This window comes from Colletotrichum higginsianum, chromosome 1 (genome assembly GCF_001672515.1).
Source record: "Colletotrichum higginsianum IMI 349063 chromosome 1, whole genome shotgun sequence".
In the NCBI taxonomy this organism is placed as follows: Eukaryota; Fungi; Ascomycota; class Sordariomycetes; order Glomerellales; family Glomerellaceae; genus Colletotrichum; species Colletotrichum higginsianum.
In genome coordinates, this window is record NC_030954.1 from 43,559 (window position 1) to 59,545 (window position 15,987).

Genomic DNA, 15,987 nt, shown 5'->3' on the forward strand with positions numbered 1-15,987 from the left:
CTTTAGCAAACTAGTGCAATGTCAGAGGTAACCGACGTCGACGCCGCGGGCAATCAATAGTCCAGGCCTATTAACTTAAAGACAAGGGGGTCCTACATAAGTATATGCTCTCTGTAAAGACAGTTGATGATTTCTTGCAACATAAACAATAGTGATCGACAAACTCTCCCTGCCAAACCCAACCCGCATCCGCAAGGTTATTGTGATGTTGGAGTAAGAAGACTCCGCACAGCCATTGAAATTTGTACAAAGCCAGTATGTAGGTATTGCCCTCAGCATTACGCAATGCAAATAAGACGGGTCTGTTGGCGGTATTGAAGTTCCAATTGCCCGGGCAAGCATAGTAAGTGGGGTTCACCAGCAACTGACTTGTAATCGAACCGGTATTTGTGTCGGCCCAGCACGTGACCTTCGTAACTATTGTTTCCTTTTCCCCATCAAAATTGTTGAGCTCCGTCTGGACCCGTTGGATTATGTCACTGCCCTACTCTTTTCTCTCCTTCGATTGTATCTCGCTCCTCTCTTCTTATCACCACCGACATCCTGTTGACTTACAGAGAGTCGCCGTCGGTACCCTACTTTCGAGTTTACTTTCAAAAATCACTCAACACTCAATATGATGCCATCTGTTCTCTCGTCAACCTACCAGCAATACAAGCGCGATACTAATGTCGTTGCTTCGTGGTTGGCCACTACCGCCACAAGCTCCGGCTATACCAAGCCTCTGAGCCAACCTGTCACTACGGCGGCGTCATCGAAACCAGTTTCCCAAAGATTGAAAGGCAAGGCCCGCAAAGAAGCCAAGAAGCACCAGGTGTTCGGTGACGCGGCACCCGTTCAAGATGCCAAGCCAACGCATGTCATCGCCATCAAGGATTTTGTGCCTCTGGCCGACTTCATCTCTGCAAAGCTCTCCGGCCCCTTCAAGGTCCCTGACTTCTTTGTTTCAGCCCTCAATCGTGTCATTGAAACTCGGAAACGCTTCTCCAGCATGGTAGGAGAGGTCCGGGGATTTAAGGACTACCACGGTGATAAGAAACATGTCTATTTTGTCACCGTTCTGGAACGGGTTCGCGACGCTTTCAAGCCGCATGCTGATGCCGATGCATTCAACATGTCCTCCGTGGTAGATGCCACAGACAGCATCAACAAGAAAAGTCCGAGGAACATGTTCGCTGTACTGGACGTCTATGAACCATCTCAGAGCTTCCTGGCAGCTCCAGATATCGATCGTCCTGCACAGCCTCTGACGGAGTACGTTGCCGAGAATGACGACTCGGCAACAGAGGCCTTGTTCATCTACACTGCCTTCCTCAGAGATCTCGGTCAACTTAAGGACCAGATTCTTGAGCTATGGGGCGAGTACAAGTCTGGCGAAGTCGACCTCGCTGCAGTTTCGGTAGCCACCAACACCGCTCTCCAACTGGCACGTAACATGGAGCAAGAAATCGCCCCCTCGATGGAGAAGCTTGAAGGCGCCTTGGGCGCAATCCATATGTTCTACGAAGCCGCTTGCGCAGCACGAGGTTTGGATCCTCTCGAAAAGGAGTCATTCGGCGATGATTTCAATTTTCAATGCTACCAAGAGGGTTCCGACTTTTACTACAATACTTTCAGCCTTCTCAACTCTTTCAACACCAATTCGGTTACAGATCCAGGCATCCCTACCTACAATGGGAAGTTCGGTTGGTATGATGATACGAAACGGGCCAGGGACGGCCGTGAGCGGTGGCAAGAGGATAAAGCAGCGCTTCTCGAGGTCTTTGCTGACCAGACGATGCTCGTCCAACTACTAAAGGCGGTCCCAGTTCACGACGAGTTCACCAAAGGGCTGAAGACAATGTTGGAAACCGGCAAGATTCCTGTATGGCTTTGTTTTGCCGCCCAGGTGTACCTCGACGTCCTCAAGTTCCTTGGTGCCTCTGTGCGGAATGGCGAGAGAGACCTCCAACGTTCCACGAGGATCATTGCGGACAGCGTCAACAACGCTCTACAAATTCGCAGCGATCGAGAAGCCACGGTTAAGCAGAACATGCAAGAATGTCGCAGACTGGCTACCATGTGGGGTCGCGGCCAGGATCCCTTCAGTGCGATTCGCATTGCTTCGGGGCTTCAGGACAGGCCGTCCAACTTCTTGGAGCATCATCCGATATATTGTGGCTTATATCTGCATTTCGTTCGATCCTTGTTCCACCGTGTCGGCGTTGAGTACGCGGCAAAGCCGGGCAACGTCATGCACGGCATCCAGCTCTACCAAGCTGTGCAGCAGGAGGGTCTCCTCCAAGGTAGCGAAGAATGTGGTCTTTTGGAGACGATGCTCGAGTCTCAGGGTAACTCGACTTTCTTCGTTGGCGATCCGCCCAAGTCCCCGGAGGCTTACTTCAAGAATTTCGGATTGTCCAAAGGGATCTCAGCGGCGCAATGGCTGCAAAAACGGAGCAATCCCAAGCGCGTTACGACATCAAAGGCTGGGATCCGTATCATGAAGTTCAAGGGCATCTGCTCCTTGTCCTTTGCCGCTAAAATCGCGATTGAATCGGATCAGAGAGGCCTCAACGCCGAGGTCATTGACCAGATCCTCGAGCGTAGCGGTTGGCTTGAGAAACTGCCAGCCACGGCCGAGAGTCGCCCAGATGATCCGCAAAGGAAACTCAAGGTGAGATAAGCTAACGTTTATTTCCTGCAATGGGACTGTTTGGTAGTTTGGGCCTCTGACTAATGACCTTTCCCCATGCAGAGCCATCGCGCCCTCGGCACATCAGAGCTCGTTCGTCAGGTCTGCCTCGCGATCAACGACGAAATATCGGAGATCTCATTTGATTATTATCACGTCGACCGAGTTTGCTGGGAGTTGTTGAAGCATGTGCGAGAATCCGTGGATGCACGCAATGTGGGAGGCTCTCTCGACCCGAGTCTGCTTCGCACGATCCTGGACAACAACCTAGGCGATGTTGTTGGCATCGTGTTCGCCGCAGCTGTCGGTCAGATACCCACAGTTCCCCCAGCAGATTCGATGGCGCCACTGCGAAAAGCGGCAGAGGCATTCAAGGTCAAGTCTACTCCAGATCAATAGCTGCTCTGCTCCGGGGGGCCTTTCGGAAACTGTCAACGTCTAGAGAGGCTGTCGGCTCCAAGATTTTCCACGCTCTAAGAAATAGATTCGTCCACTATGTAGCCGTTACAAGCTTTTCAATCAGAAGAACAGATATGCATGTTGTTGTTTCATACTCTCGGAGCAGGTCTGTGAGTGAGTCAGTACTAATATTTCTCTCAGTTGATCCAGGTCATTGGCTTACGAATTCCATCCAAGGAACGTTCGTCCACCCTTGAGTCTTCCGTTTTCTCTCTTCCCATACACCTTCGAGAACCTCCATCATAGCGGCATGTCGGAACCCTGTGGACCGTCGTATCTCGTCAATGCATAGGCTGGCGTAATGTGTTTCATAGCTGATCGACGTGTCGGATGCAGCGAGGAACAGTGGGAAAAGTAACCGCTTGTAGAATGAAGAGCCCATTGACACATTAGCACAACAGTCAAATATGGCTGTAACCGATGCTCTGATTCTCCCGTCTTCGCAAGGTATGGAGAATGTGTCTGGCCAACGCATAGTCCTCAGAAGACAAGCATGTCGATATGCTTCTGCGAGCTGCTTCCACTCGGGGTGCTCGGTAGGGTACTCAATTGCTTCCAAATCGATCGCACGTAGAAAGGCTTCTGCGTCTCCCAAAATAGTTTGGAACTCGGCGACAGACAAGCTTCCCTCTAAATGGCGCTTTGCTGCTGCGATAACAAGTCCAATGCGGTAGAAGATGGCTGGTGGACAGCCGACCAAGATGTGTAACCCAGCGTGCGGGCTCATGGTGTCCAGAATACATCTTCGAACATCCTCTGGGTAGGTAAGCTTTTCGGCGCCGCTGAAGCCTCTTACTACATCCAGCCTAGGAAAAGAAACGTCAGTAGTCTTCATGACATATAGTTGTGTAAGAATATTACCAAGAAAGGGCCGAAAGAAAGAACATTGTTGCCTTAGATCGCTTCGACGCCGCGGAGGACGAAGCAACTCTTCCGCAGAGAAACGAGACTCCAGTAAGATGGATGGCGTGAGAGGATATCCCCAGTTCGCAGATCTATGATTGGCTTAATACATGATCATCAACGAAGCCATTTGCGACGAGGTATCGCAGAGATGGGCTCCAGCAAGTTGAGGATGGTTGTATCAGTAAACTCACGTCGTGAAGGACTAACAGCAAAACGATAGCAAGCACCGCCTCGTCTTCGGCGGCGGTAAGTCCATGAACTTCTTCCTTGCCCAGAAGCAAAGCAAGGATATTTAACGCAGCAACGCGATGCTGTAAGGCAGTCGCCATCTCAACCCGAGCAGCGCCTGACGACGACAGGTGCAAGTGGCACGCGGACAGTCCCAGAACAGCATGGAGCACGCCCGTGTGTTGATAGGCCAGCGGCAATACATGTACTCGGAAAGGATTTTCCGTGCCATCGACTGCGATGGTCAGATGAGGACTCAAGTCCAAGTCGACTGTAAATCCGGGGTCAGTGGTGAAAAGCGTGCATTTACACCTTGGAGTGCGGACGGTGTCGAGGAATTGGCCTACAGTAGATGAGCAGTCGTTGACTGTCGTTTGTAAGAAGCACCTCGTCGACAGGGTAGCCAGTAATTGTTGCTGGTGATGGAACATCGATCAAGGGTCCCTGAGGGGAAGTCAAAGATGGATCACGCAACAGGGTTTGTGGCGAAAGACGCTCATGGCTTGGGGAATCAGACGATGCTAGATCTTGGGCCGATGCTGGTGACTTCTGATTTGAAACAGTAACAGGATCGCGTGTTGATGGCAACGAACGGCCCTCGGATTCTTGCGCCCTTGCTCCAATGGCTGCATCCGCGGACGTTGAGTCGCAAAATTGAAAACGCGGAGGATAACCCTCGCAAAGGAGACCCTTCAACTTGCATCTGTTGCAGATGGGACGAGTGCGATCGCACTTGCGGCACTTCTTTCGGCAAGTTCCACAGGCTGGGTCTGTGAATTATGACGAATTAATTCGGAGCTCATCAAAGCAAAAACAAGATGAGAATCGCGAGATGAGAAACGCAGATTTTGGGTCGGGATGTCGTCCCACCCGACTGAGCGTTGTCTTGGGCGATTTCAGCCAAGACTAAAAGAATGACAGGCAAAGGCTGACTGACCTTTTCTCACAGCTCGGGACCCCCTGCCAATATTCATGGACATTCTCAAGTCTCTCTCTTGCAAAGGGGACTACCATCACCTTCGCACGCATACATGAGAGTGCAACAAGGTGGGGTATGTTTAGGCAAGTGACAGAATGGTAACCGAAAAGGACAGTTGGGAGATGTACATAGCACACGCTAGTGGGGTCATGACTAAAGGAATTTGAATTCCGCGTCCGGATTCTGATGGCGTGTCTGTCTGACTTGATGCCCCCTAATAAGAAACGACAAACTACGAACAACTCGTTACCCCGCTTTGGGATACTTGACTGGCAAGGGACGGGGTGGACAACAATCCGGTTGCAAAGATTCTCTAACTAGGGGTTTTTTGCTTTACCTACTAAATAAGGCTCTCGGGGGGGCTTTACTGGGCTTTTCTATGTGTCGGCCTGAAGTAGGTATCTACAACTGACTTTTCCTGCTCAAAAATCTGTTGGCCGACCATCACCTTTCAACTCCGGTCTGAGTATGAAGATTGGATCTAACTGGTCAACATATCCGCATGCTGGCTCGCTAATGGCATATCCCATAAACTCCTGGATCGGTCGGTCATACTGTTTTGCGATTTCTTGGGGAACTGACAGGAACTGGTTTTCTTCCTGTCGGAGGTATCCCCGCGTGACAAATGTTGCAAACACCAACCGCTTCTCGTCCTTTGTTGTGTTGTGACCTCCTGCGTGGTAAGCAGAGGCCAGCATGATGAAGGCATCGCCTTTCTCCATCTCCGCGTAGATGCAATCTTCAACCCGAGGCGGGACATCTCGGTCAGTACCCCTGCCGGAAAAGTATGAGAGTCAGTGATTCGGTGTATGGAGACCAGAGAGTCAATGCCAGACGTCGACGCATTGTTCTTTTCACTTACCAAAGATGGCTTCGGGGGATGAACTGGGTGCCCCCGTTCTCCTTAGTGACTTTGCTCCCAGCCACAAACAGTCCGACGGCTGACTCTCGATTCTTGTCCCTTTCGTCGTCCCAACTGCCCACTTCCGGATGATGGTTGTGGCTGATGTAGTCGTCGCGGTGCAAAGGCTGGGCTTTGCCACCGGGGCCGATTCTCATGGCTGTGCATGAATGGACGTAAGGCTTGGACACCGACTCCTTTCTTTCGCTACCCCACCAGAAACAGCTTCGGGTGGTCAGGAAATGGTCGCACACTTGTTGGTAGACGGAGTTCATTACTTGGGTCTTGGCATAGGTAGGACTGAGAGCTAGCAGGGCAGTTGCCCGCTGCGTCTGCTCTGGGAATATGAGACAACATCAGTGGCCGATCTCACGCCCATGAAGGCCAGCCCCGTGAAAAGTCAAGGACCTCGAAACTTACTAGGGAAGAACGAGCCGTTCCATTCGACATCGTTTTCCAGGCGTTCTCGGCATTCTTCCCAAGCCTGGTCTACGTCGACGACGGGGATGAGTTGCTTGAGAAAGACGCCGCCATCACGCTTGAGGAGGTAGATGATGTCTTCTATGGGTGTGTCTGCGGGGACTTTTTGGACTTCAGGCCCGTAGTTGGCTGAAACATTGGGCATTTTGCAGGAAGAGTTGGCGCGATGAAGGCTTCGATAACAACGAACGTGTTTGGGTTTCTAAGCATGTGGGTCGGGTCGCACTGATCGAGTCGAGGGAGATCTGAAGTCAAATGCGATGATGACGCTGTTGCTGATTTTGAGCGCTCGTCGAAGGGACCACATGTTAAGTCTCTCTGAGCAGGGCAGGGGGGTCCGAAGAGAGCGTAGAAATCATGTGCTTGAATGGTAAGTTGCGCGAAAGGCTGCGCATCAGGGGCCTCAGCGCTGGGACTACTTCCCAAAGTGGAACAACTACGCACCAGAATGAGTCCGACGATGAGCCGCTGTGGGACTAAAGCATGCGGGATACGGCACGATGACCAGAGTAACCAACAAAAACGCGGCAGTCATCAAAGGCCCTCGTCCCTCGTCGCCTCTCTGACGCATGCGAAACGTAAGCAGCTGTCAAAAAGCTTCCTTCACATCCGGCAAGAAAATGGATCAGAATTTCAATCACCAGACTTGTTCAACAACCAAACGGTATCATTCAGACTCAACATCGCCAGAGGGGCTCAAGTAAGGATCGGAAATGTGCCATTTCTGGGGTATTATCTATGAGACGTGTCCGAATGTCATCTTCACCGGGCTCCTTCAGCCGTTAGCAATCTCGTCTTCTTCATCCTCCCATTCACCGGTATCCTCCATGCCCTCGTTGACCTTGTACTCAGCATCACCTTCAAGGCCCTCACTGTCGAACTCGTCATCGTAGTCCATGTCCACGTCACTGTCGTCATCCGCTGCGTCGCCCTTGCCAGCATTCGCTTTCCGCTTCTTTTCGATGTTGTCCTTTTGCTGTTTCTTGCGGGCCTCCTTCTCCTTTTGCCTCTTCTCCCAGCGCTTTTCCAGCTCCTTGACCTCCTCCTTGGTCTTGTGGACATACTCGTGCCACATGACCTTGCCAGCACACAGGCCTTCTTCGACCTTGGTCAAGCGCAGACGCATGCGTGGTCCCAGTTCGACCAGCTTGACGGCGCGCTTCTCGACAGCGTCGTCTTCGTCCGCGGCTTCGTCGTCGGCGGGGGCGGCGTTCTTCTTGATCTTTTGGGCCTTCTGCTCCTTGACCTCAACCTCGGCATCGCTGTCAATCTCGCTGCCGCTGGTGGCATCTGTCAGGTATCCATCTCCGTTCTCTCCGCCTTGGAGGAAATCGGCAATGTCCTCGAGCTTTCCGAGATTCGGCACGCCGCCCTTTCCGTTTGTCTTGGAGGCCAACAGCTTCTCGGCTTTTTCCAGTCTCCGCAACGGTCTCGAGATGCCCGTAGAGCGTGTCGTGATGGCGTAGTGTCTGAGGTTGATGATGAAAGATCCTTCGTTTTCCGGATCCTTCTCGCGGTTGAGCAGTAACGTTCGCTTGATCTTGCCGAGGGGGGTCGCATTCGGGTTCAAAGGAGGAAAGACGCTGGACCATACCGAAGTCACCAAGGATTCCAGATGTTTCGGCACCTTGGAGTTGGCGTCGGCATCGGGGGTATGGAAGTTGTTCATAACGAGCTACAGCGGGTTAGTAACCACCGACATCGAGAAGGGGCTGGGTGTTCGTACCAAGGGAGGTGCAAGCTGCTCCTTGCCGCTACCCTTCGGGCGTCTCTGGGCCTTTTGAACGTCCTTGCAGAGGGAGTACTTCTCGACTCTGAAGTTCAATGTCGGGCCACGAGGCGTGAGGGCAACGCGCAGGTTGGTGTTGCCGCTTTCGGAGCGGGAGAAGAGCATGAGGTGGGTGACGCCGAGGGGGCCGGTCATGACGACGTAGTCCTTCAACCTGTTTGCTCTACGTTCCCTAAGACGGGCAGCCGTCCCTGGCTCCATGACCTTTCGGAAATCGGCGGCGAGCTGACTGACGCTGGAACCGACCTCGCCCGCGCCGATGCGGATGACCATGCTCTTGGGGTCCTTGGAGCCATGGTTGTCAGCGACGGCAGCGGGATTGCTGGCACCGACATGCGTTCTCTTCTTGACTCTTTTGCGCGCCATATTGGGCGGTTTTGGGGATCGATTGAGTTGGGTTGGAAAAACTAGACGTCGAGGTTGTCTAGGTTCCAAAATCCGACAGCTGGGAAGGTCGGGGGCCCAGTCGAGACGCAACTCTCTCTCGCTCCCAGCGCAGGAAATTTTTTGGCGGGGCGGCAACGATAAGCCACCAAAATAGCAAGCACGTGCTGATAAGAGTGTTTCTCCACCAAAAACTTTCCGCCAGGCGCGGGATGTCATCGCACCGCACCCACCTGCGAACTTTTGCACTGGTCGCCTTGCAACTTGATTCCTACTTGCGCCGAACCGGAACGCGAACAACCCACGACGAAAATGTCTTCTCTGAAGCGACAAAAGGTGTCGCATAAGGCCTCCACGGTCAAGGAGTCTCGTGTCGCCGAGAGGGAGTCATCCCCGGCCCAATCCGCCGTCTCTGAGCCCGAGGCCGAGGGAGAGGTTACCGCCGACGCCGCAGAGGAGGTCACGAAAAGCTTCAAGGATCTCGTATGTCGCTCTCAAGTCTTGATTTCCACTCTATTCACATCTTACTAACCCATTCCAAGGGAGTTGTCGACTCGCTTTGCGACGCATGCGCCAACCTCGGATACACGAAACCCACCCCCATCCAGGCCCAGTCTATCCCACATGCCTTGGCGAATCGCGATATCATCGGCTTGGCCGAAACTGGTTCAGGAAAGACGGCAGCGGTCAGTATATTTCCATACCTCGCTTGTGGTCATTGGTTCGAGTTTCTGGCCGAATGTCTACAATCAGTCGGGGAGTACGTTGTTGGCAACCCTACTAACGCAGAGGATTTCCAGTTCGCGCTGCCGGTGATCCAGGCTCTTTTGGAGAAGCCTCAAGCATTCTTCGGGTTGGTGCTAGCACCTACGAGAGAATTGGCTGCCCAAATTGGCCAGCAGTTTGAGGCCCTGGGCAGCTTGATCTCGCTCCGAACAGCAGTAATCGTCGGTGGGCTGGACATGTAAGCCCCAACTCCTACGTCCCCATGTGCATAACTAACCTCATCACTAGGGTAAATATCCCCTGCCTTCATCTCTTCTCCCCGTTCCGTCTCAGTATCTACTTCTTTACATCCCCGTTTCTCTCTTCCTGTGCAGGCTTCGTTGTCTACCAGCTACTCCCCAGTAAATGGCACCTCTGACTCATGAAGCTCTCCCCTTGACAACCTTGAGGATAACCTTGAGGACCGACAAGTACTGTCCCAGGCAGAGGAATCATGTGCATAGCTCCGGGGGGGGCTGAAGACTTTCTTGATAAGAGAGATCTACACTCCAGATTCGCGCAGAGCCTTTTGCTAGCCTAGCCCATCTCTGTTCTTCTTGGCCTTCTTTTCTTCCCCTCCAACTACTTCCCACTTCACCTTCGTCTTGAGTTTTGGGGGAAACATACTGACCGCGAGTCGTAGGTTGCCCAAGCCATCGCTCTCGGCAAAAAGCCACACGTCATCATAGCGACACCCGGAAGACTGGTAGACCACCTCGAAAAGACAAAAGGGTTCTCCTTGCGGTCACTCAAGTACTTGGTCATGGACGAGGCCGACAGACTGCTGGACATGGACTTCGGTCCCAGCATCGACAAGATTCTCAAGTTCGTCCCCCGCGAACGGCGAACATTTCTCTTCTCCGCGACCATGAGCTCCAAGATCGAGAGTCTGCAAAGGGCCAGTTTGCGCGATCCTGTCCGCGTCAGCATCAGCTCCAACAAGTACCAGACCGTCTCAACCCTTCTGCAATACTACCTCTTCATACCCCACACGCAGAAGGACGTGCATCTCATTTACCTCCTCAACGAACACGCCGGCAAGAAGATCATGATCTTCACGCGCACCGTGGCTGAGACGCAAAGATTGGCCATCTTGCTCCGGTCACTGGGTTTTGGCGCCATCCCTCTCCACGGCCAGCTGAACCAAACAGCTCGTCTCGGCGCTCTCAACAAGTTCCGCACAGGCACACGGTCCATTCTCGTCGCAACGGGTATGTTACGAACAGTCTTTCCGACCCTAGATGAGACTTTTTTTTTCTTCTTTTTTCCTTCTTGACACCCACTAACGAGTGTAGACGTGGCTGCTCGAGGATTGGATGTTCCGGCGGTAGACGTCGTCGTCAACCACGACTTGCCCCAAGTAAGTATTATCTCCACACTCGCAGATCCCCCTCCTTTCATTTCTGCATTCAGTGTCACTCCTCCCCCCCAACCAAGCCTGAGCAACAACTACAGAAGCTCAGCTTTGGGAAACTCCGCTAATTGATTTGAAAAGGACAGCAAAACCTTCATTCACAGAATTGGTCGAACCGCTCGTGCTGGAAAGTCAGGTATCGCCCTCAGCCTCGTCACACAGTACGACCTGGAAATCTTCCTCCGCATTGAAGCCGCTCTTGGCAAAAAGCTGGACGAGTATCCTACGCAGAAGGATGAGGTCATGGTTTTCCAAAATCGCGTTGAAGAGGCTCAGAGACATGCTAGAATGGAAATGAAGAACCTGATGGAAACGAAGGGTAAGAAGGGATCGACGCTGAAAGGCGGAAAGAAGGGCGGTGCAGGCAGCGGTGGAAAGCGGCGCCACGACGACATGGATGCTGAAGAGGGTTGAGGGGCATCTAGGTCCGGAAATGATGGTTTTACGCTGTGGTCATTCTGCTATTAGAAAACTAATGGTATCTGAGTGCTGGAGTTGAAAATTGAACGTACTCGGCACCTGCTGCAGACATGAGAGTGCAACAACCCCTTTTTACAATTGACGACGGCCTACTAGGGTCAATTTGAAGAGGAAAATATGAGAGAGCACACCAAAGGCTCGTTTCATCGGGTTCTTCAATCGCAGTGGCGCAGAGAACAAGGTGAAAGCTGGCGGAGCATGACGGCGAGCATAGTTTCGAGATGAATCGCCCAGGGAAAATGTCGAGTAGTCCGAGAATGAGAATGCCATGAAGGCTACGAAGGTTGAGAGAAGCAACATAACAATATGATAAGAGACAGACAGCCAAGCAATTCAGAGGAGTGGTCAGATTAGTGTCATTATGTTTTATGCTTGCGATCATTGCTAACTCAACCAACCTCTCGAACGCCAAAACCCCCCTAAAGAGCGAATGTGTAGTAAAACATGGGTATATGCCAGGAAAACAAGCGCAACCAGCCAGCGCAAACAACTCTCACAAGAGTACTGCGTGGACCAGTGGATCAAAACTCATCATCCGTAACCGTCTCCCACCGCTTCGTTGCGAGCTTCCTCATCTTCTTCGGGCTCCCCGTATTTCCATTGGTGGCTGGGGCTTCGTTACTAACACGCAGCTGCTCCATTTTCCGACCTAGGTTGCTGACGGCGGGGCCGGCGCCGGCTTTGGGGCCTCCAAAGTCGTCTCGTTCCCGAAGCGGCTTGCGCTTGGTTGGACTCCTCGCCGCAAGCTCGCGTTTCAGGATCTCATTCTCCCGCCGAAGTCTCTCGTTCTCGTCTTCGAGATCCTCGACCAACAAGTTTTCCTTGTCCTCGCCGACGTTGTCGTCTTCCGCGAGGGTGACGCCGAGGCCTTTCTCAAAGAGCTCCATCTTACGATCCCAGTGCTCTTCACCCTTCTCCTGTTCAGCAGCCAGTGTTGCCTTCCATCGAGCCAGCTCCATCTCGAATCGGGCATCAAATTCGGCCATGCAATCCTCACGCACCGTCTGCTCCAGCTCTAATAGCCTGTCTTCCATGCTGAGAAGATGTGCCTCGGCAGATACCCTGGCTTCACGCTCACTGTCGAGTTCAATGTGAAGATTGGTTATCTCTTCCTGCATCCGAGCGATCTCTAGTGCCGCGTGTTCCATCAGAACTCTGTCTCCATTGTCGGAGCTTGGCGAAAAGTTGCGGTGACCTGATGAACCGTGTGCGAAATAGCCTCTTCGCTGTGGAAGCAGATCGGGGGACCTCATCCCCGACGATGGGTGCGAGGGTGCAGGTGTGTCTGCCAGCAGGGTCGATGTAATGCTGGGGATGCGAGGGATCGTGACTTCTCTCGCCAAGGCACTGTATCTGAGGATCTGCGAAGTGGCATTGACGTCCCCGTGTGCATCTGCAGTCACGATCATGACTCCTCGTTGAGCATTTCGACGAGGCACAACACCTGCGGAAGATGTCGCAGAGAAGGAATTGGAGAAAAGTAGCTCGGTCATTTTGCACTGTCGGAACGGCATGACGGTGGGCTGGGAGACGGTTGTTAGGCTCACGAATTTCAGTTCAACGTCCTCAGCATGACGTACCTTGCTGCTGTTGCCCATACCACTTTGCGCCTGGAGACACTGCCCCAGATACATGAGACTCTCGTTGATCTTGCCAGCCTCAGCAAGAGTGGCACCTTGAGTCTTCGCGTCTCGAGCACGCTCACTGCCGGCGAGATCGACAATTGTCAAATTGCTGCCAGCCCAAGCGCGATTCCGTCCGACTTTGGCTCGTTTCTTCACCTCCACACAGAAGAACCCATGGCTTCGAGATGAGACGCTGTTGCTACCCGTCCCAGCCACTTGTCGCTCATGTAAACCGGCTTCTAACACCATGATGGCTTCCTTCATGTTGGTGCACGCAATCTTCTTCAGACCAGCAACCATTTTCCTGTCCGCGGATTGCTCAGTTGACTTGAATAACAGAGGGCGGCGCCGATACTCCTTCGTCGCATTGGATTTGATAGGGGGGGTTAGAAGGTCATAGATCTTGTCGTTGTATACCTCGTACATGGAAAGAACAACGGCGTAGTCGGATTCGGGGTCAGACGACACATTGACGGAGCTGATATCGGGCGCTGAAGGAAGTGCTGATGGTCGCTGAAGAATTCGTCGAGGGGTCGGCGTCGGGTAGTTTTCGCCCTTTGCTCGAGTTTTAGCAATGTTCTTGGTCTTGGATGCAGTGGTCATGGTCATGAAATGCATTGGCGCATCACTCTGATGATGAAGAAGTTCTTCGGGCACTGGTGTCGAATAGCCATCGCGATGCTTGCGCTGCGGACGGTCTGGAGTTGACAGTACCAAGCGCACACCTCCCAAGTCCAGCGCTGGCTGCACTTCTTGCTGCTGCTTCCGGCGTTGGGAATGTAGAAAAGGGGTTTCGAAAGAAAGAACGGGATTTCCTACAAGCATTGGGGTTCCGGCTCTTGAACCTCCTCCACGGGATGAGCTGAAGTCGGCAAACACGGTCTCGAGGAAGTACGGTGCCGATATTATGGTGGCATCGGAGACATCGGAGGCTTGGAGAGAACCCTCCAAACTCGGAGAGTCGTACATATTGGAGCCAATGGACCGGAAGACAACGTCAAGGGCGAGTTGTGTCATGCCTCGCGTCGAACGCGAGCCGAGGATGGTATGAGACTACAGGATGTCAGTCATGGTGCATCGGCAAGGAATCAATGGCAGCAACTCCTACTCACCTTCCCAGACCCGGTTACGCCCAGAGTAGCGATCAGAGCATCGGTACCATAACCGCCGTGGGGGGCTAAGACGCCCTCGACAAGCGAGGCGACCCCTGTGCAGTGAAAGACGTCGAGCTGGGTAGCATCCTCCTCGAACACTCTGGTGAAGGCGAACTTCTCGGTCGACCTTTTGCGATCATTTGGCGGATTGAGTGTGATGTGCGAGGGATGGGTGTCTGCATCGCACTCTTCCACGTCCAGGAATCGGTCAGACGATGCCGTGCCAGCTGGGGGCGGTCGCAAGCGCAGGTACACCTGAAAGAGATTCGCAGAGGACTTCTGCTGTGATGAGGAATCCATCGTTGGCAGCTGTAATGATAGGTCCCAATTGACGGGCTATTGATATTGCCGACGGTTCGGGTTGGGCGAGGAACGTCGATGGTGATGCTGATGCTGCTGCTGCCCTTGGTTGAGGTTGAGTCCGGGGTACGAATGTTGAAATGGTCAAGGAGACGCAATCCTTGTTTACCTTGGTGGCCGGGCAACAGCTGATAAGATAACCGACATTTTGGCTCCTCATATCGATAAAGGGTTTTCTTGAGACGGAAGACGGGGGAACTAGGGGACGTGCACATCCCCCCCTCCTCCTTTCCCCCTGGCAGCCCGCCACGTTTTGCACGGTGCTCCCCGCTGAGACACAGTTTTGAGTGGGGCTTGTGCCCAGTCAGCGGGGAGTGTGGTGTGGCGCCGGTTCCGACCGAAGGGGAGCAAACCGCAGACTCCCGATCCAACCTCACCTACCCCTCCCCCTTTTGGTAGCTAGACGCCTCGAGCAGTCATCCTTCTTAGAGATAGGTGAGCAGGTTTGGTAGCATAAAGGGAAAGCACTGTTACCGCCGAATTGCCAGGCAATCTGATCGGTTTTGTTCCTGAAGATGGCAGCATCATCCCTCTCGTCCCGACAATGATCCAGACCTCCTTACGGCCAGCTTAGAGTCACGGTGGGATACATCTAAAGTATAAACCAATATCAACCAAACAGACCTCCTCGGCCGTGGTGTTTGTCTCGAGGGGAGGTAGCTCTGTCAGCTTCTGGCACTACCCCCTTTCCGGAATTCCCAATCAGCCTGCCTGCCTCACAGTCAAGGTTTTACTGAGGCTCAAAGTCAAACGGTTGAGGCCTGACGCAAGCATTGCCTGGCTTGACAACCCCTCACTTTCCGTCAGTGAGTCATGAATGACAAGAGGCCAGACAACGGGGGACCAGTACCGTCCAAGGTTGATCCTCTTGACTCCCGCATGACCGGTTGAAAATTTGGACTGTGGCCATGGACCCTTTGAACGGAATGTGGTCGACGGTCAGCGCCGAGCATCCGCACGAGCATGGGCCCCGCCCGTCAGAGCTTGTCAATCTTCGGAGTGTGGTTTTTTGTGGTTTTTTTCCCCTCCCCTTTTCGTCTTTTCCCCTCCGTTGAGTACTGGTGTCTGCATTTGCACCTGCATCTTAACGATGAATGATGGTGTCGACCAAGACTGGGGGCGTATGCTGGTTACTCAAAGAGTCATATTCGGTGACTCAAATGTCTGTTTATCAAACTACCCAATGTAAATGACTGGTTGGGTGACTTGAATCTACGGTGTGCGTGCCCAAGTCGTTGTTGGCATACCCACCCAGGCATACAGAGAGTGAAGACGCAGAAGGATGAGCTGGCCCCCCGATTGCTTCTCACCCCCTCGAAGCTTCGAACAGAAGGGCTTGGGAAGTTGGGAGCCGAGGCGAATCAGGAGACCGCTTGCCTGTTCCGCACG

General features: G+C 53.0%; 5 protein-coding genes across 5 annotated transcripts; 2 read left to right on the forward strand and 3 right to left on the reverse strand.

Annotated features, from left to right (window-relative positions):
- Window positions 1-616: 616 nt before the first annotated feature.
- On the forward strand, window positions 617-3,073 carry CH63R_00008 (Ank-repeat protein mbp1; the record flags this gene model as incomplete). The annotated part of the gene is made up of 2 exons (XM_018294983.1): window positions 617-2,656; window positions 2,738-3,073. 2 exons carry the CDS (start codon window positions 617-619, stop codon window positions 3,071-3,073), a joined length of 2,376 nt encoding a protein of 791 aa, XP_018163345.1.
- Window positions 3,074-3,284: 211 nt separating this feature from the next.
- CH63R_00009 (C6 zinc finger protein) lies at window positions 3,285-4,698 on the reverse strand (the record flags this gene model as incomplete). The annotated part of the gene is given in 3 exon segments (XM_018294984.1): window positions 3,285-3,939; window positions 3,995-4,128; window positions 4,147-4,698. The coding sequence occupies 3 exon segments, from the start codon at window positions 4,696-4,698 to the stop codon at window positions 3,285-3,287; spliced, it is 1,341 nt and encodes a 446-aa protein (XP_018163346.1).
- A 970-nt stretch (window positions 4,699-5,668) lies between these two features.
- On the reverse strand, window positions 5,669-6,772 carry CH63R_00010 (Phytanoyl-CoA dioxygenase; the record flags this gene model as incomplete). The annotated part of the gene is made up of 3 exons (XM_018294985.1): window positions 5,669-6,020; window positions 6,109-6,484; window positions 6,568-6,772. The coding sequence occupies 3 exons, from the start codon at window positions 6,770-6,772 to the stop codon at window positions 5,669-5,671; spliced, it is 933 nt and encodes a 310-aa protein (XP_018163347.1).
- A 2,340-nt stretch (window positions 6,773-9,112) lies between these two features.
- Window positions 9,113-11,393, forward strand: CH63R_00011 (ATP-dependent rRNA helicase RRP3; the record flags this gene model as incomplete). Its single annotated transcript, XM_018294986.1, has 6 exons — window positions 9,113-9,283; window positions 9,343-9,764; window positions 9,954-9,996; window positions 10,209-10,776; window positions 10,861-10,925; window positions 11,061-11,393. The coding sequence occupies 6 exons, from the start codon at window positions 9,113-9,115 to the stop codon at window positions 11,391-11,393; spliced, it is 1,602 nt and encodes a 533-aa protein (XP_018163348.1).
- Window positions 11,394-11,980: 587 nt separating this feature from the next.
- Window positions 11,981-14,538, reverse strand: CH63R_00012 (Kinesin-like protein; the record flags this gene model as incomplete). Its single annotated transcript, XM_018294987.1, has 3 exons — window positions 11,981-12,982; window positions 13,040-14,137; window positions 14,197-14,538. The coding sequence occupies 3 exons, from the start codon at window positions 14,536-14,538 to the stop codon at window positions 11,981-11,983; spliced, it is 2,442 nt and encodes an 813-aa protein (XP_018163349.1).
- Window positions 14,539-15,987: the final 1,449 nt, after the last annotated feature.